Here is a 19,932-nt window from a genome sequence, read left to right as displayed (position 1 = left end):
AATATATGCAATAAAGTAGTAAAAAATGGGTGAGGCCCCATCAAGTTATCTAGAATCTAACGGCGTCGCCGTTGTAGTCGTACGCTTCCGCACGTCCATAGCCGGCTTGATGGTGAAGGGGCACTCCGGTATCATAAGCAGCGCCATAAGAACGATTGATGCTTGGGCCACGGTTGAGGTTTTCCTGCATTTGAGGCTGGGGGCTCGGTCCACGGGTCAAATCGGCATAGCCACCAACTGGCGCGAGATGAGAAGGAGGAACCGATGTGAAATCATGATCAAGAGCAGGATCACGGTAGCCTCCAGCGCCGTGGCCATAGGCAGAAGGCTGGTTGGATGACGCCTGCGAGTTGGTACGGGCAAGACGGTGAGCAGGAACAATGTCATCGTCGTTGGTAGGTTGCCAATTGATGGGATCCATTCTGGCATCGAACTTCTTCGAGGCACCGAGCTTCCACTTGCGGAAGATAGTCCAGAGAATAGCAACTCCACCAACCGAGGCCGCAATGACGATGAGGATGGTGGTGATTGTGCTCTTTTTCTGTATAGCAGCCTCTTGCTGTTGCGTGGGTGGGCTCGTTGCAACAGCAGCTACCAGAGACGAAGCTGTCTTGGTAACTGTCGAGCGAGACACGGGAACGCTGTTCTCCGCAGGTTCCTTGGTCGGGTCTGGTGGAGGGGTAGTTTTGCTCGTGGCGACGGGGATAGAAGAGGATGGACTGAGTGAGCTAACGGGCAGTGACGAAGCTGAGCCGCTAGGGCTCACTGAATTGCTCTGACATATCGATTGAGCTCACGAAGGAAGCAAGAAAAAATGTATCACATACCAGACCACTGCCTGAGGGCAAGACGCTTACGGATGAGCCGGAGGGCAGTACCGAGGAGAGGGAGACTGGCAAGCTTGAACCCGGGTTGGCGGAGGCAGATGGGTCAGGGACCACATTTGCCAGTCCGCCGAGCAAGTCCAAGGGAGTGCGCTTCTTGATCAAGCGCTTGTGGTCCCTTTGGAGGGGTTGGAAGTCGTGAGCCTCGACAGAAGCGAGGGCGAATAGGGAAGCAAGGAGCGTGAGGGAAATAGTTCTTTGTTTTATAAACATGGCGGTCTGTAGGTTCAGAGAGCAATGGGCGCAGCCGCAAGAAGGTGGACGTTAACAACGAACAAGGATGGCAACGGTAACGTGTCACACTCACCCTAGTTGAATTGCTAGCGACAACACACCGACGGCACTAGCCACTGTCGAATCCTAGACGGAGGAAGAGGGAGAGCGGGAAGAGAGTGAGTGAGTGAAGGTGTAACAAGCGTAACAGGTCGAAGTACTCCTCTCAATCAGTTCACAACTTTCGTGAGCAAATGCGTATCATTCCGTCAACACGGCCAAACAATACTCTCTATCCCGAATGACCTATACCTCAATGCAACTTTACCGCTAGCCTGTCCAGGATCCGGACTTTCTGTCCTCAAAAATGGCTGCGGAGAGCTTGCTTGCAACAAATCGAATCATCATGACCCTGACCTGACACTTGAATCTCCGGCTGTCCGTTTCATCTATCGAACGCTCACACTGTTTGATGTCGGGCAACATGAGCATGCGATGCGGCTTTCTGTAGCCTCGACGCCGTCAAGTTGACAACACATCATGTATCACGAACGAACACTCCTGCCGCTCCCATTCCACTTCCTATGCACATCGAAGTCACTAACACCTGAAATTCATTCAGCTACTCATCTGTGTGGCCATTCGTCTATACTTGCCTTGCCCTTGCGACGTTCCAGCTCATTGAGTCCTGTTGCAATTTGGCGGGCACCAGTGCAGCGTAACCGACCCCAAATTTTAGCTCAATGATTCCATGCCAAAGAATGAGACTTATCCAAAGGATGTCCAAACGCGATAGCACCCCCGTTAACATTCACCTTCAAATGTGCATGAGAGACGTCATTGCAATCGGACCAAAACGCACTTTATCCCTGGCAAGGCGTCAGCGAGGGGAATTAAACAAGACCTGGGACCCACAAAGGTATGCCCAGCTCGCGAATAGAATACAAACACTGAGAAGCAAATGCCTCGTTTATCTGTAGGGGGTAAGTCAAGCATTGGTTCCTGTTTTATGCCATTGTAATACCTCGAACAGATCAACTTCATTCTGAGAGATGCCGCAGGCCTTCAATGCCTTTGGTATCGCATAGACTGGTCCAACACCCATAATGCGAGGGGGAACACCTGCAACCGCCGTAGCCACGTGCTTGGCTAGGATTTTGAGGCCTAGTTCATTGGCTTTGCGGCGAGTCATTAGCAAGCAAGCTGCTGCGCCGTCCGTGATCCTAATACTGTGAGCATTCTCGATACGTAATGAAGTATACTCACTGGCTCGCATTACCTCCAGTAGTGGTCCTATTTCCCCAGTCAAAAGCGGGACGAATTTTCGATAAAGTGGCTGCAGTTGTTCCATAACGAATTCCATCGTCCTTGGTGATGGTGACCAGCTTTCGATCCCCGGTCTTGGGGTCTTTAGAAAATACGGTAAAGGGGACAATCTCCCGCGCAAAGTGGCCGGCCTTATCCGCAGCCTCAGCGCGTTGGAATGACAATGCTGCATAGTCGTCTTGGTCGTGACGCGATATGTTGAAGTCTGCCGCAACATTTTCGGCCGTCCATCCCATAGGTTGAGTGCAGTCTCTGGCTGCCGGAACATGACTTATTAGCTCGCTTTGAGACTGCTTGGCGTTATCAGGACTGAAGAGAATCGTTAAAAAAGTTTAGATGGGCTACGTTGTACCCACTTTTCCGACATCGACTCCACGCCGAGCGCGAGGCCCACTTCGATCTCTCCACTTCTTATCGAGTTTGCGATGTTGGTGACCGCCATCAATCCTCAGCTAGGTTTAAGCTGATGCGAAGTATAGCCAGACGAGATATATACCACTGGAGCAGTAACGATGGATGGCCTGGATCGGAACGCTGTCCGGGATTCCTGCTGCGAGTGCAGCAGCCCTAGCTTGGCTCGGGGCTCCTGAAAAGATGTGAACATAAAGTGAGGCGAGCAAGCATGCTGACCTGGTGTCAGGACAGTTCCGATGCATATATCACCTATGAGTGCAGGGTCGGGGAGGCCAGACTCGGACAAAACAGCCTTGAACATTTCAAGCATCAGTTCATCAGCTCTAGTCGCGTTTGAGAGGCTGCGGAGTCAAGTAGCGGGTAAAGGACCTTGCATCTTTCATGCCACCACGGTTTGCCTTCGTCAATGGCGACCGTTTGGCGTACGTGATGACGACATCATCTGGATTCTGATTTGAGAAGTTCCCAGTAAGTTGAACGGCAAGCTGCTGTATCCGCTGCATGGTGGGAGGTTTGAAAGGGTTCGAAAGACGTTCAAATTGATCCATAGTTGAGAAGCTAATTTAAATCATTGACCGGACAACCGGGCTCAATCACCGGCCCGAGTCCGTCGACACTGCCACGGCGAAGGATTTTTTTTTTGCAAGGAAAATCCGGGAGTCACAACGGCACCGACCACAAATAATCATCATATGGCCAGTGTCTGAAGAGCCGATACTCACAACCAGTCATCCATGCTTGGATTGGCTCGTGTACGCCCTGGCATTCTGTGCCCAATAAAAGTTTGTTGTCACTCCTTCACCACCAACATGCCTGTTACCGTCGTCCCCCGCCCGTCCATTGAGCCTCAACTTCATCCAAGCTCCTTCCAGTTCATTGATGTCGGAGTGAACCTTTCAGACCCCGTATTTCGCGGCAGCTACCGAGGAAAACAACGTCATGAAGGTGGGTGTGTTGGCAATCGCAGCGACTCTGCGGGTTTACAGTATATCCGACTCTAGACGACATGGAGGACATGCTGCAGCGGTCAAAAGCGGCAGGAGTGGTGTCGCAGATTATAACTGGAACTTCTTTGCGGGAGTCGCAAGAAGCTGCTGCCCTCGCCAAACGATTCGGCCTTTATTTCACTATTGGCTGCCATCCAACTCGCGTCGCCGAGTTCGATAGACACAAAGGCGGCCCCCAAGCATACCTCGACGCCCTGGAAAAGCTCATCAGTGCGAATCTCAAAGGCAAGGGCCGCGTTGTCGCTGTTGGTGAATGCGGTCTTGGTAAGTTGCCCCTCGCGATATCTATATATACTTAGAGCTCACTTCACTCTGAAGACTACGACCGACTGCACTTTGCCTCAGAAGAGGTCCAACGCAAGTACTTCAGGATTCAACTTGCTTTGGCGAGGAAGTATAATCTCCCCTTGTTTCTTCATGACTTTGTGAAGATCTTACGCGAGGAGGGTTTTGCAGAGAATGACAAGGCACTTGGTGTTGTCCACAGTTTCACTGGCACTCCTGAGGAAGCCATTGAACTGGTCAGCATATTTTTGTCCCGCGTTTGCCTGCCTCATCTGACGTAGATGGACATGGGCTTTCACCTAAGTGTGAATGGCTGCTCATTAAAGACGGAAGACAACCTTCGAGCCGCCAAAACGATACGCCCGGAACGCATTCTGCTCGAAACTGGTATGATTTCAGGTCTTATATTGCGCGGTTTTATAATCGAAAGCAGATGCTCCGTGGTGCTCAATGACTGGTGGTCATGCTTCAAAGGAGCACTTAGCGTCTTTGCCGCAATCGTTGCGAGATGTGTACTTTCCGCCAGCTGCTCGACCAGAGCAATTTACTACAGGCAAAGCGGTCAAAGGAAGGAATGAACCCTGTGCCATCGGCGGGGTTGCGTGGGTCATACACAAGCTTCATGGCGTGCCATTCGACAAGGTAGTGGCCAAAGCCTTCAAGAACACGTGCGAGTTATTTGGATTGGACGACATTGAGCCAAACAGTCCCAGTTGATACATACATGTCGTTCAGAGGCGTTATAATTCAGTACTGAGAGGATCGTAATTTTTTGGTTGTCTTAGTCGTTGAAACCAGGAGCGCGTTTGCTCTGCCCGCTCGACTTCGCCGTTGCGCAGGATGGTATAGTTGCGTCCCCTCCACGTGACCTGGCTGCCAAAGATTGCAAACAAGAATATGGGCAATGCGAGGAGCTCACGGGCAGCCCAAGCCGCCATGAACGACCATCGCTGGCCAGCAGGTAAAGGATGGCCGGCGAGTGATGCATAAACATCGAGGTCGACATAAATCCAGATGGCAAAATGAGCAGCAAGCGATAGTAATGGGGGGACTGCGAAGAGTGTGTTGAGACTCCAAGCCAGAATTAACGAAAGAACGACAGATTCGGTGAATGGCTCCAATAAAGTCGCACTTAGCACCATATGTTTTCGGACACGAATCCAACGCGCGCGACGCCGTATGTAGTCTGAGAGAGACATGTTTCCCACGACATTACGGGCAATGTCGCATGAAAGGTCATGGCGGTCACCCAGTTCATGCCACAAAGCGCCAGCAATCATGTTGTCCTCCGCTAGGAAGCGGGCGAATGCGGGCAACCCGCGGGTGCCAGGCTGGGAACCTGAAGTGGGGACAGGCTTTAGAGAGCCATTCACCCGTTCAAGATCGGACCGTCTGTAGACATTGGACTTGCCCATAACGCATGAGTCGACGGCGACAGTGTTGATTGCGATGTACATCTTGGCGTGGTTGGTATTCAAAAATGCTTCCTCGATCCGCGACCCGATTTTGTTTTCGGTGACGACGGCGAATGGCACATGGTGTACAAGAGCGATGCGTTTCTTCGCATTAGGAGAACCAGATAAGGCATCTACCGAGCGTGCAAGGGTACCTGAATGCACCGTAACATTCGAGTCTATGACCCAGAGAATGTCGTGGGCAGCTTCGCGGTATGAGCGGACGAGATTGTTGACTTTAGGGTTGACACCGACGATTTCTTCGCCCACAATGATTCTGCAGTTGACATGTGGGTACTTGGCAATCAGCTCGCGGGCAACAGGGAGTGCTTGGTCGTTTTCGTCTGCAACAGAGAGCAGGATCTCAAAGTTGGGATATTCTTGGGTGAATGTGGATTCCAAATTTTCATAAAGGTTCGTATCAAGACCCTTCAACGGTCGAAGAATGGAGACACCCGGAACGGATGAAGCTGGTGCTGTCGCGAGGGGAGAACGGGGGCGTAGTCGGTATCGTTTCCGACTAGGGAGAATGAGATACCACAGGCCGGGAAATTGACTTGACTCACGCGGCTGAGCAGCCCACAATTCCAACAGCCCAGAGAAAGCTACACCAGACAAAGCCACCACAGGCAGCATAGAAGATGGCGGTCATGGCATACCTCACTCGGATCAGAAATCGGGCCGATGCGATGATGCTACAATTACTTACATAAACTACTACTCGTACTTATGGCTACAGGAGTACTTTACAGGACTATGATACAGAGGGCAATACTACAGTGGAATTATTCGCGGAAGGAGCATAAGGTGATGCAGGCTGAGAGAATCTGTTCGAATGTTTCGTCCGACCATTCGTCAGAGAGGCTTAGCGCTGAAGGTCGAAGCTTGACACCATCGCCTAAATCAACAAAAGGCTTCCGCGCGTCACCTCTATTCTTCTGACTATTAACGGCAATCAGCATCGAGGCGGAGAAGAAGGGAAGAAAACAAAGTACCGCGTATTTGAGAACCAATTCCTGATCTGAACTGGCGAGCGATACAGCCCCAAAGCAAGCAACGCCTGCCAGTTGTCTGGAGGGTATATAGTTATCTGAACTCATTAGTTGGACGCAAGTTGGAAAGGTGATTGGTGACATACGGAGTCATAAACCATGCGTAGCATTCGAAGCTGGAATGGATTGGCTGGCGAGTTGCTGAGCGTTTTGATATTGCACGCGTCAGCATATTTCGCTTTCTTCAATTCTTTCGCGTGTCGGTCGAGGGGACAAAGCTTTGTTTTGACCTGTCGTCGCGCCACACGGTGGTGTTTTGACTTCCTCGGTCGCAGATCGTGTGGAGGACATTCGGGTGAAGGACAGCGAGACGATTCGTCAGAGTCATGATTAGAAGCGGCATCAGCAAGGAGCTGGAGGGGACAATTCGTAAGGGTCATGGGGAAGGGGCGACCGGCGCAGACGTCGAATGAGGGTATGGATGTGGGTGCTTCATAAGGACTTGTGTTGGATCTCTTATAACTGGAACGAGGTCAAGGCTACAGACAAAAGCGATTGATGATGTCGTATGAGAAGAAAGGCAACAGGTCACAAACGGAAGTCATTGTATTGTCTCTGGTTGTTACGCGCTTTCAAGAAATGACAATCGCTTTATTGAATACTCTATGAATAAATAACACAAAAAAGTCTATACCCCTGCTTCGTTTGTTCACGCATCGACCAGAACTGATGAACGCGGAGCGGCGTTAGGCACTTCGGCTGCAGGTGTGGTGGCGGCAGACGGAGGAGTGGAAGCAGGTTGATTAAAAGCACTGGCCAAAGAGGGTACCACAGTGCGGAAAAGACCCAAGGCTTGTTGGAGATTGATACCGGGAGCGGGACTTTGGCCAGGAGCTCCTGCTGCCTGTTGACCGGTGGCAGCATTCTTGTTCACAGCCGCAGAGATGAGTTCCCAAACACGGCCCAGACGAGCTTGGGCAAAAGAAAGCACATTGCGTTGAATGGCCAAGATATCTGAAGATATGAATCAATAAATAAAACTGATAAAGAGCGCGAAAATCGCGTAATAACTGACCAGCATCGAGAGCGGCTTCATGCTGAGAGAGCCATGGGCTTAAAAAGGTGTCGAACACGTAGGTAGAACCTTGCGTCTGTGGCAAAGCGAGGAAGAGCAAGAACAGGATTTTGATTTCATCGTAAAACGGAAGCCTGTAAGGTTGAAGATGAGGGTAGTAGTACACTGCACTTGGACGAAGAACATACCAATTAATGAGGAACTCTCCTAAATACTCGAAGGCGACGATGATGCCAATGACACACCAGTACTTGGCCCAGCGTTCAAGTTCTGGCTCAGAAACCGGGCGATGAGAAACAGACTTGAAGGTCGCAAAAGCGGGCTGAGTTATTGTCAGAAGAAGCAAAAGAGAGACGGCAAGGCACACGAACGAGCAAGAAAGCAAACCAAGCAGCAACAATATGAACCAAAAACGAAGTCATTTATATACCAGAGAATGTGTATCTGTTCACGATGGTCAGACGCGATTCAGGGGAGCGCAATTCAGCAGCATACGTAGATGGTGGTAGCAAACAGGAATCAGGAATCAAGTGACTGTGACACGTATAATCACAGGTTTACTGAAGACGCCGACTTGCATCGCGCTTTCGTGAAAGCAATCCGCCATGGACGGCAGCCATGAAGATGTCAAGGATGAGAAGCTCGTCAAAACTGTGGTCAAAACCTTGAACCGTGTTCCCCGTGAGTTCAAACAAGCATTATCTTTCGCTGATGTTGAGACGTGTAGGCGCCTGTGTACGAACCTTGCTTTCACGATTTTATCCTTGTCCACTAAAAGAGCCTCCAGTCAGCCTGTCGGAAGCAAAAAATGCGCTGTGAGGGTGCGGAGAATCCGCCGTGTAGGTGTGTGATGCTGCTATCCTACCCTTCCTCCAGTCAACGATTATCCAAGGCGATGTCGGAACACGGGCCTTGAATGCCTCTTCGAGAAACCTACCCGTGAAACGACGCTTACCGGCGAAGCTGGGCTTGAGTAAGTGCATTGTCAACTAAGATTGATTGCAACTAACGTAGTGTTCAAGGCGTATCCGTAGCTTGGAAGCGCATGTAGCGGACATCAGACAAACCCAAGCTTCAATCCAGTCGTCTGTTGCCGAGGTTCTGGCACTCTTACGCGGTGGGGGCATGGCGCGTTCACCTTCATACCCACCCCAATCCTACAACCAATCTCCTCATTCTCCAATGGTGGCCAGCCCTCCTTCCGCCCATCCACATCAGAATGAAGTTTCCCATCATTTGGCGCGTCCACGCCATCAAGGGCATCCCAGCCCTCCAGCCTATCCTCCCCACTATCAACAAAGCAACGTGCTTCCTCCCTTTTCGAGCATTCAGACTATGGGCCCTCCAGCCTCTCAAGCCAACATCTCTTCGGTTCGCTACGACGGGCATAGCAGACAGGCTCAGCACAACCAGCCTACCAGAAGACACGCTTCTGGATCAGCCAATGTTACCAGTGCAGACTCTTCTGACATGGACGATGAAGACAACGGGGAGCTACCGGAAACGGGCCTTGTCGCTCCACTGGAAGTACTAAGAGGCTTAGCTGATGTAGCTACAGAACGTGCTGCCCATGTAAGCGACCCTTTTTTTCCCTTGTCGATCGCCTACGTCTGATATGCTTTAGGAAAATGGGGACAGCAGTGGGCCACACAGTCGAGGTCGGACTCCCTCACCGGACCCCCAGAGTCGTAAGCGACGCAAACTCCACCACAAATCGCGACCTGCCTACATCTTCCCCGATGGTTGTTGCGCTTCCGCTTCTATGATGCCTCCCTAACAAACCTTTAGTTGTGACCAAAAATATCGTATCGGAGGCAGAAGCGCGGGAGCTTTTCAGAATGTTGGTCCCTAGCCCTCGTTGGTCGCTGGTTGCTGACCGAAATGACTTCAAACAGATTTTATCATGGATGCTCAACATTTCTGTGCGTTCTATCAGGTCACCGGGTTTCTTCTCCGAACCTTATCCTAGTCCGGTGTTTGATTGCAACTCTGATACGTTTGATGCCCTCCATGAACGCTCGCCATTTGCCGTTGACTGCATATGCATGGTTGCTGCACGTGTTCGAGATGGGGGAGGTAAGCAGTCAATTACCGGTCAATGATCGCGGAGAATTTAATGTCTCTGCAGGAAGATCCAGTCAAACGTATCTTCAAACCTTAGAAGAAGTACAAACCATCTCGCGCGCAACACTCTTCTCGCCAGTCTCCCGACACGAGGCAGTCCAAGCCATGAGTAAAGTGCTATTCTTAACGCCGCGTCATCACTAAAAGTATCAAGTCTTGGTTGCAGGTTGGGCAGATAACGGCTGGTTGAGCGGTGGGCATGCTGTCCGAATGGTATGTCACGATTCATCAAGTGCATTTGCTCTAACATCTCTCAAGGCAATGGAACTCTGTAAGTCAAGTTTATCGTTTCTACTCGACCAACTGTTCAACATCATGAAAGCAATGCACAAGGCCTGGCCCGCCCTATTGAAGCGAATGAACTCTAACCAAGTTGATCTGGTTGCGGATCGAGAGCTGGTTGTCGCGTCCCGAATTTGGTTCTGTTTGTATCTTTTCGAACATCAGTGAGGCGGATCCGTTGGTTTTGTGTTCAGCTCTCTCACCTTCTTAGACTCTCATATGGAACTGGCCGTCCAGCTGTTCTCAAGGATGACGAAAGTATCAAGCACTGTCGTCTTCTTCTCCAGCATCCTTTAGCCATCGAAGACGACATGCGCCTCGTTTCCACTGTTGAATTAATGGCTCTTAGGGAACGAGTGCACAATGCGTTGTCACCTTTTGATGGCCCAGTCAAGGATGAACATTTTGAGGAATTGCGCCGAGCGGATGTCAATTTCCGCAGTTGGTACGCTACATGGGATCAAGCGTTTTCGCAGAAATATGAGGATGCTGGTACCTGATTTCTTTAACTTGGATTCTTCGTTTCATTTGACATCAGCTTTTTATCGGCAATCTCTACAAATCCAACATCTGCATGCTGAATTATTCCACAACGCGACAGCTCTCCGAGGCATCAATGGTCCTGAGGACGTTCAGAACATGCCCCAGCAGCAAAAGCATCTAGCGCTTCGGTCCATCCAGATTGCGCGTCAAGGGCTAGACATAACAGTCAACTCTCCAGCATATCGCGAGGGTATGAAATATGGTCTGCTTCATCCTACCCGGTCGCCCACCTTCCGTCTCACAACTTACAGCGGTCAATTACACGCACGCGACTGCTACATTCGCTGCTTCATTCCTCCTTCGCCTGTCCCGACTCTTGTACGTACACTTATTTGACTCTTTAGCAACACTAACGGCCATGATAGTCCAAATGATAGTGAGATGGCTGAGATACGTAATCAAGTTGAACGATTGGCGACATTGATGGCTGAAAGTAAGAACTGTCTTTTTTGTCATAGTTGTGCTTACATTCATGAGTTCCGGGCAAACGTTATGCGTTGACTCTGCAGGTCATGCTCAAGCGTTCGCGCAAGCGCAAATCGGCTTCTTCTGCATCCCGTTCCCCTAAAACAACACGGGACGCTCACCACCCAATGGCTATGCCGATCGACCAGGGTCATCACCAACCTCAACACCCTGAACCATTTTCTCCGTACGATGCAACTTTCGCTAGCCCCACGACGGCACACCCGCCCCACCCACCCCATCATCCGAGCGAAGCTGAGCACATTTGGCGGGGATTCGAGATGACCGCTAGCGAACAGCTGCCAGTTTGGATATCAGACCAGTCTTTGGGTGGAAATTCCTTCTCGCAGAACGGGATCAATGCTTTCCTTCTTCCACAGGACTATTTACCCGCAACACCTCAAATCTGGTGAATTTGTCATGCTTTGCCTACGCTGTGTCTTGGATATATTCTGTATTCAAAAATTTGTACTATAAACGTGATGTTGTAATTTTTTTTGTTTGTTGCTTGATTCATGCAACATGCTTGTCACGCGTTCGTCACATTTCCTTTCGATGGAGCAACCACCACCTCAACCTCAAAATAACCCGTTTCCTCAAAGCGATTCTACAGCAACGCATCAGTCTGAAAACCAAACCGGTCTCCAAGCCTCTTCGCGATCAAGTACAAGACCCGCGAGGCCTAGTATTGTTTCATCGCTCCTCAACTTTGGGCTCGACACATCTGCCATTCCTCTCATCAGCAACAAAACTCGCCGACGATCTTTCATTGTCCACAATGTAGCAGGTACGTTCTCACTGCCATTTCTCACCCTAGACTCAATCAGACTATAGACATCGACGACCGAAGAAGATTCATTCTAAAGCTGGCGAAAGCTCTGATGACATTTGGTGCCCCATCCCATCGAATTGAATCTCAACTTGTTGCTGCATCGAAAATTCTAGAAGCCGAAGCCAGTTGGTCAAGCTTGCCTGCTATTCCGACTACCTGACTGGATCTAGTGTTTGTACACCTGCCCAATATCATCATCGTGACTATTCGCCATGGACAGACTACTAGAACCTACTTTGTTCGCGCCAAGGGTCGCATCTCGCTCTCTCGTTTGAACGCTGTTCACCGCATATACCGCCGGGTGCTGCACGACAAATTTCATGCCAAGGAAGGTACCATAGCCCTCAAAAAACTGCTTGCGGCTCCTCCTGTGTACAACCTCTGGATTCGATGTCTCTTTTCTTTCACCTGCGCTTCAATTCTTTGTGTCTTGTCTTTTGGAGGCTCTTTTCTTGATATGTGGATCAGCGGATGCTGCGCCGCCGTTTTGCAATATCTTGGTCTGAACGCCGGTTAGTGTCATTCTTGTCAGAACTTGGATCGCTATCTTATCAGATTTCGACAAGCGAGCAAGAGCTCCATGTATGCCAACGTCTACGAGTGAGTCAAACGACAACTCCACGAAGCGGTCACGTAATTTTTGTAGAATATCTGCAACCATTATCGTCGCCTTTGTTGCCCGCGGGCTTAGTAATATTCCTGTGTGTGCAGTTTTTTTATGGTCGCTTTCCCTTGAGCCTCAATTCGGGTCTAGGGCAATTATTTCTGCTATAGCGCGATCTCTTCAGCAGGTGATCTATACTGGAGGGTAGTATTGTCAGACTGACCGTCCGTGCAGGTGTCATTGTCATCCTCCCTGGCTTCACTGTTCTGGTCTCCTCATTGGAGCTAATGTCCAAGAATATGTTCTGCGGTTCTGTCAGAATTGTCTACGCCGTCATATACACCCTGTTCCTTGTGAGCTTCCCTCTCTTCTCAGTAACTCCAAATCGACTTTTGACTAGGGCTTTGGTTTGACCCTTGGTTCCGACTTATATCTTGCTGTGGATGGTCGAGCGCGAAGAGCCTATCATTCTGGTCCTGCTACAGATCCTACCACATATACTCATGGAATATTTCAAGTGGGCAACGGATCTCATACGGGAACATCGATTTCAGGAGTACTTGGTCTCACTGGGCGAAGTTTTGAAAATGAACACATAATCAAAGGTAGTACTGGTTGAGGGTTATTTTTTAAACTGTTTGACGCGTGGATCAGGTTGCTTCCGCCATCCAGTCTGGCCATGGACTCGACAGCCTTTTCCTTGGTGGACGATGCTCTTCTTAGTGCCCTTGTACACGACCTCCTCTTCTTTGTCCAATCTGCAGAGTGTGTCTTCATGGGATTCCCGGAAACAGCTGGCAATCATGGTCTTCTTCTCCTGCTGCTCGTATACTGCCAACCGAGCCGTCAGCCAAATACTCCCTAGTCGACCGGACATTGTTTCTGCCACAGGCGCCTTCATCATTGGATTGTTGGGAAATCTCTATTCTCGACTTCTTCGGGGAACTGCATTTACTTCGATGGTGACGGGAGTTCTCTTCCTAGTACCGGTAATAGCTCTACTACCCGTGGTCCCCGAGTCCTCTGCTGATATCATCTATGTCTCGTAGTCTGGCATCGCACAGGGCGGTGGACTCACACAAACATACAAGAGCTCAGTCGATCAGTACTCTAGCGGATTCTCACTCGCTTTGAGAATGATATCAGTTGCGGCTGGTGTGAGGTGAGCTTGGCTTCCCACATATTTACGGACCACTCATATGGGCTGCAGCGTTGGGCTGTTTGTTGGGCAAGCAGTCGGTGTGTTCATTCATTATATCATATGCTGATCTAATGAATCGCTAGTTTATTCCTTCGGAAGTCGTAAAAATGCGGCTCACTTCGCTTTCTGAGCAAAAGTTCCTTTTTGAGTGTTGGGCGTAGTGGAATAGATCATGTGACATTTCCGTTCTAGCGATACAAGAAAATTACGGTCTGTGTGAGGTAGTGGTAGTATAGATGTGGTACAGTGTATTGTATCAACAAGAGCTGGCCTGCTGGCTTGGTCAAGAATAATATAATTTTCTACAAGTGGTTAACTGAAGAGCTCTTGCAGCTCTTCAGCCCGGCGAGCCATCATTTCTTGTCTGCTATAGTTGCCCAGAGTCATGTTCGCAAGCTCAGTTTTCTTGCGTTGAACCTCTAGCAGACGTGCTTCAATTGTATTTTCGATGATCAATTTGATGGTAGTGACAGGTCGAGTCTGACCCAGTCGATGCTATTCGAGCTTGAGATGCCGATGATGTGACCACAGACAAGTACTCACGATACGGTCTACGGCCTGATTCTCCACAGCAGGATTCCTGAGAATATGAGATTCTAAACCCAAGAAATTCCGGGTCAGGCATACCAATAAGGATCCATGAGATAGACACGTTGAGCAGCTGTCAAGTTAAGGCCTACACCACCAGCCTTTAAGCTGACAAGGAGGACTTCGCAGCGAGGGTCATGCTTCAGCGCATCCATCGAGCGAGTGCGTTCTTCACGCTTCATCGTCCCATCTAAACGTTCGTAATGGATCGCCGCTGCTTCTAATGCATCCTCTATTCTGCAACAGAGTCAATAAATTATTGACCAGTAGACGTGGCGGCTTACTTGTCAAGCATGCTGGTCCATTGAGAGCTGCAACCAAAATTAAGATCATAGCAAAATTTCAGAGCACACATGGACTGACAACACAACAGTTTTGACGACACCGTCATCCAGACTGTTTCCGTTATTATCGACCACTTGAACCTCGACAGAGTCAGGCTCATAGTTAGCAGAATAAGGGTTTGCTCGCGAGAATTGCACGAGATCACCCAACAACGCCTTGACTTTGGTCGAAGGATGGAAGTTCTCCAGCGAACCTCCCTTCTGGCGACGTTCTTTCTTCGAAGGTTTCTTCTTTGCAATTGGAATAGGAATGTCGGCGGTAGCGTCGGGTTTGATCTCAACGGCATCGAGGGGGGTGAGGCCGGTTTGGCAAGCTGAACACGACCGGCGAGTATCAGATGCGACGTTGGGCCAGCCTGGACAGATGCAGTTGCGATAGCACTCGACACAAAACAAATGTTGGCATCTTGTCAACACCGGACGGGGTGTTGACGGGCTGCTGGCACGGGTGGGGCCACGTGACGAGGCCGTCTTCGCTTTTCGGGCTCGTTTCGGGGCAGGAGGGCCATCGACATCCATGTTGTCTGCCTGGGAGAGATCCATGGTTGATAGTTCTACACCACATTCAACACACTGGGTGGTGGCGGATTCCCGTAAGATGGCAAAAATGGCCGCAGCCCGCGAAACATTGATGCCCTCCTTGGAAATATCGGAAATAATTTGCTCGTATGATTGCTGTTGAAGGGAAGGGGTTTTGCCGTCAACAAGTTCCCAGTGATCGCAAATTTGACGGAGGCGTAAAATTTTCTGCAGGATACCCACATAGTTCTTCATGACCTCGTTCTTGTCTGCCAAATCCTCAAACTCGGCTTTGGATTCGTTATAAAACTGGTTATATATCTCTTGCTCTTGCTCGTCAAACTTGAGGTAGCGCAGTTCATCGCGGCGTGGAGGCAAGTCGAGGATGCGAGATCCATCGTGCTTCTTAGACTCTTTGGTACGCCGCAGTGTGATGCATTTCATTATGGTTTGGAGCCGCGCAACGCCGAGAGGCTGTCCGAATTTGACGGGACTCCCAATAAATTCCGTCCATACGTTCTTGTCGTCGAACGGGCTGAGACGTAAGAACTTGATGAGAGCAAAGACGTCATCCAGCTTGTTTTGGACAGGAGTACCAGTTAAGCATAACCGGCGGTCGGCCACGAGATCGCAACACGCACGACTACCAACAGTGGTTGTCTCTTTGATGCAGCTGGGGGAATGATGTCAGTGCCTCACCGAAACAGACGATAATAAAAATTTTCATACTGGGCCTCATCGAGTACCACACGAAACCAATGAATGCTTTGCAGTGCGCTGGAGACCTCGGAAGCACCTGGAGCACCGCTCTTTTTGCGCTTCATTCCCGCCTTCTTTGGCTTGCTGAGTTTGACGATAGAATTCCCGTTGTCATCGACTTCAATGTCGCTGTCACTTGTTTCTTCTTCTTCATCTTCATCTTCAGCACTAACGATACTCTTGTTCTGCTTAGAGTATTCCGAGGCCAGTGTTGCGTATGTTGTAATGACAGCGTCAAAGTCGGCTAGATATGATGGATCTGGCTTGCGAGCGTTTCCATGGTAGATATAGACACGCAGTTGGGATCCTTCACGTCCCTTGCCATTGTCGTCGACAAACATCGACGGTTGTGCGAGAGCTTGCGTCAAAGCTTGTGATGGGGTAGCAGGAACACAGCCACCAGCACCACCAACGACGACGACTTCACCCCGCCAATGCTCACGAAACTGGTCTTCCCAATTGGCAACGGTGGACAAAGGACAGATAATTAAACTCGCGCGGCTCTTGACTTTGATCCGGGACACTCGGGCCTGTGCGATGTCGAGTTTCTCTTGGGCTCGGACAGCTTTGGCCTTAGCTTTGGCTGACATCGATTCTTCCGGCATGTTCCAAACACGGCCAGAAAAATGGGATGCATCTGGCTTGGCAGGTGCACTTGTCGCAGGTGAGAGTGGTTCCAATGGCGTGGCTGCGAAATCATTGGCCGAGGCGAGCGTTGCAGCGATCAAAGATACGCAAGTAATGGTCTTTCCCAGCCCCATCTATTCCGGATATGATCAACATCGTTGACTCAAAAAAATGAAACAGAAATGCATACATCGTCCGCCAAAATAGAGCCCTTTGCCTCCCGCGGTTGCTCGAAAACTTCCTTTGTCGTTATAGAATGGTACCAAGATGGACGTTGGGTCATGCTGTTTATCCGTTGCTGCCAAAGGGAAGAAAATTGGCCATCTGGGCCAGGTTTTTCCCTTTCCCGCTCCAGTAAGAAAGTGAGTGCTTTCTTCTGATGTGGATAGAGTCGTGTCGCAACATCGGCACCTAGTCAAAACTGCTTAGTCTATTAACCCGGTTGATTGCAAAGCCATGCTCACTGGGCTCGGTTTCCAGCAGTTCATCACCACCTTTCAGGCTCTTGAAGACCTCGTCAACTTGACTCCTCTGAACCTCGACGCTCTTTCCCGCTACTTGTGGTGTTGTCCACCGGCTCTGACTGGCATAAGGTTGAGGCTGCGCAGCACGTTGGCCAATTGGTGGTGGGTTATGAGGGTTTGAGTAATGTTGTTTTTGTATCAGTAGTTGGTATAGGTCGAAAGGGGGAGATGGGTGCTCGAGTGATAATCCACACTGGCGAAGATAGCTGCCGACAACTGGGATGTTGCCTTTCGGAGTGAAAACCAGGGCTCTCATAGGAAGGATAGGCAGCTAGCGAAACGTTAAGACGAATCAAACGCGTCCTTTTAGATAGCAACAACGTACACCAGATGAGCCTTTGCGAATTTTGACATCGAGTCGTATGAGGCCCTTACCCAGCATTGGTCCGATGGCAGTCGCAACTTTCTGCTCGACCATACCAAACGTTTCGCTTTCCCCGTTTGAAGGACGACCTGAGGGTATCTTGATATGGATGGTTTCCGCCTGTGACTTGCCAGCGAGGTGTTCATATTCGAGTCGAGCAGGGACCCATTCCTCGGTTGGAGGATTACTTTGCGTTATGTATGGTATCGGGTAGAGCACCAGAGCGTGAATAGTAATCTGACCAATGCACACGGGTGTTTTCGGAGCAAGCTGCGGGTTCAATGGGGGCGGCTGGAGAAGATTCGGCGGGGGCGGGGAAGGAGAACTCGTGAGGTCTATTATACGCGAGGTCGACCCATTCATTGTAGGCGCTGGGGCCTGAAATGATGGTCGGACTTGAGAAGCAAAAGGCGGTCGATATGGATTCAGGCTGGATGGTGCTTGTGGCTGGAATGGGCGGGTAGTAGAGTTGGGAATGGCCATTGGATACGATGATGAAGGCTTTCGGAAAGTGTCTACAGCTTGGATAACCTCGTCGTCTTCGTCAGCCGTTACTGAGTAGGCCGAGGTCAGGACAAACAAAGATAAAAGTCAATTTCACACACAGTCTATATGGTTTGGACTCGCAGGGAACGGTTTTCCTGCGGTCGTCGCCATTGCGTCGGGATGTGAGCAGCAGTGCTCTGAATGTGCTGTGACTCATCATGTCACAGCAGTACCTCCTCTTTCGAAACTTTTGCTCAAGTCATGACTATTCAGCAACATCGGGCTTTCTGTCAGCAAATTCTCATCGATCCCCCGCTCCGCCGGAAGCCATATTGGCCGTCAACTTACCCATCGTGATAAACATGTCTCGGACGGCAGCTCAGCGGTTGCTACTTCCTATACCATGTCTGCTTTCAGGCAACCAACGAACAAGGGTGCAAATGAGACGTTTCCGCATCATGAGAGCCACTTATGCTCCTACTTCTTGTATGAATTCTCTAGCAACAAAAACCAGTGCATGTCAATTGGTATTTCCTCCAGTTCAACGCTCCATTCATCTGTCCACCACAAGGAAGCTGATCCTGCCGTCCGGGACAATCTTGAGATCTTCAATACTGATCATTCGATTCTTCTCTCTCGATTGTCCTCGTCCAACTATAAAAAGCGGGCACCTTTGCAGGAATCTTCAGCCACCTGCCTCTTTCTTTCCAGACTTTCAGTCCTCGGGCGAGCCCCTTCTTCTTTCAAGTACCACAGATTACCTCAAGTCTGGCGCGACTTTTAACACTCTTTTAGATTTTTTTCGTCGCCTCGTGCTAGCCACTGTTCACGCTCCAGCAACTTTTCGCGCTGATACTACTCTTGTGCCAGTCACTATGTTCTTCAACGTCAACACCGTCCTTGTCCTCCTCTCTGTTTCTTCTCTTGTCAGATCCCATGGCGCTATCACTGGTGTAACGGGAAACAACAATGTTAAGGCTGCTGCGTTCGGCATCATAGCCACCACTCCACGCACAGGCTCGACTCCCAAGGTATTTGACCCCCCCCCAGTCCCAAACGCATGCATTGAAAAATATCTTTCAGCCTTTCGAACAAGACACTTCAATCATTCGTGACCGTGAAATCAACAGTGGTAAAACGGGAGGTAACTATTGGTCTTGGTGAATGCTTGAAAGGTGCTGATTCATTGCGTCAGCTTGCGGAAGAACTCCAGCTGGAGGCAACAACGATGTTGCTTCTCAGTTGGCTGCCGCTTCCCAGGCTGGCTTACCCACTACCGCTGCTGATGGCAGCTTGTCCATGACGCTTCATCAAGTGAATCAGGACGGTGCTGGCCCATACAAATGCGAAGTTTCTGGTGTAGGTCGTGTTGTGTTTATTTTTCCTTGACTAATTTCCACTCAGGATGGTGGCAACACTTTCTCGGCTGCCACCGTCACCCAACAGGTGCCTGGTGTCCTAGGACTCTCGCTGAAAAAGGCTACGGATTTTTCGCTTGTTGCGACTATGCCAGCGTACGTCAGATACTTGGTCGCAATATAGTTCATAACTTTCGATCCAGTGGCATGGCCTGTACCGCTGGACCCAATGGCGATGCGTGTATCATGAGGTGAGTCTTTTCCTTCTCGTCGGACTTCGAGTGACCCCGTCCAGATGCCGCAACCAGGCCCTTGCCGGCCCATTCGGTGGTTGTGTCGCGTTCGCATCAGGCAATAGCGCAGCTGCCGGAGCTGCCGGAAACGAGACAGTCGCGGCATCTGCTGCTCCGTAAGTTGACATCATTGACATCTGATAGATGCTGACAAATGTGTTTGATTTGTTCATCTCAGTACATCTGGCACCGCAGCATCGACCGCTGCTGGGTCATCCGACGCGAGTGCTGCGCCAGCACAACAAGGAGGCTTACTCGGTGGCTTGATTTCAGGCCTCAAGAACAAACTTGGGAGGGCTGAAAATGGGCCCTCTAAGCGCTACATCAACTCACGCGTTGCTGGAGCGCGTTCTGGCTATTGGATTTAAA

At 50.1% G+C, this 19,932-nt stretch overlaps 10 protein-coding genes across 10 annotated transcripts; 4 read left to right on the top strand and 6 right to left on the bottom strand.

Annotated features, from left to right (window-relative positions):
- Positions 1-49: 49 nt before the first annotated feature.
- On the bottom strand, positions 50-1,097 carry MIND_00468900 (uncharacterized protein; the record flags this gene model as incomplete). Its single annotated transcript, XM_037361499.1, has 2 exons — positions 50-775; positions 828-1,097. The coding sequence occupies 2 exons, from the start codon at positions 1,095-1,097 to the stop codon at positions 50-52; spliced, it is 996 nt and encodes a 331-aa protein (XP_037221791.1).
- A 740-nt stretch (positions 1,098-1,837) lies between these two features.
- MIND_00468800 (uncharacterized protein) lies at positions 1,838-3,385 on the bottom strand (the record flags this gene model as incomplete). Its single annotated transcript, XM_037361498.1, has 9 exons — positions 1,838-1,912; positions 1,960-1,966; positions 2,013-2,071; positions 2,122-2,320; positions 2,364-2,732; positions 2,780-2,870; positions 2,920-3,009; positions 3,054-3,160; positions 3,207-3,385. 9 exons carry the CDS (start codon positions 3,383-3,385, stop codon positions 1,838-1,840), a joined length of 1,176 nt encoding a protein of 391 aa, XP_037221790.1.
- A 261-nt stretch (positions 3,386-3,646) lies between these two features.
- Positions 3,647-4,846, top strand: MIND_00468700 (Deoxyribonuclease tatd; the record flags this gene model as incomplete). Its single annotated transcript, XM_037361497.1, has 5 exons — positions 3,647-3,782; positions 3,839-4,108; positions 4,163-4,365; positions 4,411-4,516; positions 4,563-4,846. The coding sequence occupies 5 exons, from the start codon at positions 3,647-3,649 to the stop codon at positions 4,844-4,846; spliced, it is 999 nt and encodes a 332-aa protein (XP_037221789.1).
- Positions 4,847-4,869: 23 nt separating this feature from the next.
- MIND_00468600 (Glycosyltransferase family 21 protein) lies at positions 4,870-6,235 on the bottom strand (the record flags this gene model as incomplete). The annotated part of the gene is made up of 2 exons (XM_037361496.1): positions 4,870-6,103; positions 6,150-6,235. 2 exons carry the CDS (start codon positions 6,233-6,235, stop codon positions 4,870-4,872), a joined length of 1,320 nt encoding a protein of 439 aa, XP_037221788.1.
- A 133-nt stretch (positions 6,236-6,368) lies between these two features.
- Positions 6,369-7,024, bottom strand: MIND_00468500 (Homeobox domain-containing protein; the record flags this gene model as incomplete). The annotated part of the gene is made up of 3 exons (XM_037361495.1): positions 6,722-7,024; positions 6,579-6,673; positions 6,369-6,525 (listed from the first exon to the last, which is right to left on the bottom strand). Exons 1-3 carry the CDS (start codon positions 7,013-7,015, stop codon positions 6,369-6,371), a joined length of 546 nt encoding a protein of 181 aa, XP_037221787.1. The 5' UTR covers positions 7,016-7,024.
- A 260-nt stretch (positions 7,025-7,284) lies between these two features.
- Positions 7,285-8,072, bottom strand: MIND_00468400 (Protein YOP1; the record flags this gene model as incomplete). The annotated part of the gene is made up of 4 exons (XM_037361494.1): positions 7,285-7,589; positions 7,651-7,784; positions 7,839-7,972; positions 8,022-8,072. The coding sequence occupies 4 exons, from the start codon at positions 8,070-8,072 to the stop codon at positions 7,285-7,287; spliced, it is 624 nt and encodes a 207-aa protein (XP_037221786.1).
- Positions 8,073-8,255: 183 nt separating this feature from the next.
- Positions 8,256-11,477, top strand: MIND_00468300 (Fungal-trans domain-containing protein; the record flags this gene model as incomplete). Its single annotated transcript, XM_037361493.1, has 15 exons — positions 8,256-8,493; positions 8,527-8,623; positions 8,673-9,222; positions 9,275-9,392; positions 9,439-9,490; positions 9,546-9,572; positions 9,620-9,726; positions 9,779-9,883; positions 9,929-10,045; positions 10,097-10,220; positions 10,268-10,548; positions 10,595-10,801; positions 10,851-10,917; positions 10,965-11,032; positions 11,077-11,477. The coding sequence occupies 15 exons, from the start codon at positions 8,256-8,258 to the stop codon at positions 11,475-11,477; spliced, it is 2,559 nt and encodes an 852-aa protein (XP_037221785.1).
- Positions 11,478-11,619: 142 nt separating this feature from the next.
- Positions 11,620-13,831, top strand: MIND_00468200 (uncharacterized protein; the record flags this gene model as incomplete). The annotated part of the gene is made up of 12 exons (XM_037361492.1): positions 11,620-11,851; positions 11,899-12,021; positions 12,067-12,408; positions 12,463-12,496; positions 12,543-12,597; positions 12,651-12,687; positions 12,735-12,853; positions 12,901-13,105; positions 13,155-13,489; positions 13,550-13,662; positions 13,711-13,739; positions 13,785-13,831. 12 exons carry the CDS (start codon positions 11,620-11,622, stop codon positions 13,829-13,831), a joined length of 1,671 nt encoding a protein of 556 aa, XP_037221784.1.
- A 182-nt stretch (positions 13,832-14,013) lies between these two features.
- Positions 14,014-18,083, bottom strand: MIND_00468100 (SNF2 family DNA-dependent ATPase; the record flags this gene model as incomplete). The annotated part of the gene is made up of 10 exons (XM_037361491.1): positions 14,014-14,196; positions 14,245-14,281; positions 14,329-14,526; positions 14,574-14,600; positions 14,653-15,825; positions 15,882-16,672; positions 16,729-16,949; positions 17,003-17,333; positions 17,388-17,980; positions 18,032-18,083. 10 exons carry the CDS (start codon positions 18,081-18,083, stop codon positions 14,014-14,016), a joined length of 3,606 nt encoding a protein of 1,201 aa, XP_037221783.1.
- A 464-nt stretch (positions 18,084-18,547) lies between these two features.
- On the top strand, positions 18,548-19,931 carry MIND_00468000 (uncharacterized protein; the record flags this gene model as incomplete). The annotated part of the gene is made up of 7 exons (XM_037361490.1): positions 18,548-18,943; positions 18,996-19,056; positions 19,108-19,271; positions 19,317-19,426; positions 19,474-19,521; positions 19,566-19,679; positions 19,742-19,931. The coding sequence occupies exons 1-7, from the start codon at positions 18,788-18,790 to the stop codon at positions 19,929-19,931; spliced, it is 843 nt and encodes a 280-aa protein (XP_037221782.1). The 5' UTR covers positions 18,548-18,787.
- Position 19,932: the final 1 nt, after the last annotated feature.

The sequence above is a fragment of the Mycena indigotica genome (genome assembly GCF_014461135.1).
Source record: "Mycena indigotica strain 171206Taipei chromosome Unknown Mind.scaff0004, whole genome shotgun sequence".
Classification (NCBI taxonomy): domain Eukaryota; kingdom Fungi; phylum Basidiomycota; class Agaricomycetes; order Agaricales; family Mycenaceae; genus Mycena; species Mycena indigotica.
Note: the sequence above shows the minus strand (reverse complement) of the source record. Positions and strands in the feature narration are given on the sequence as shown.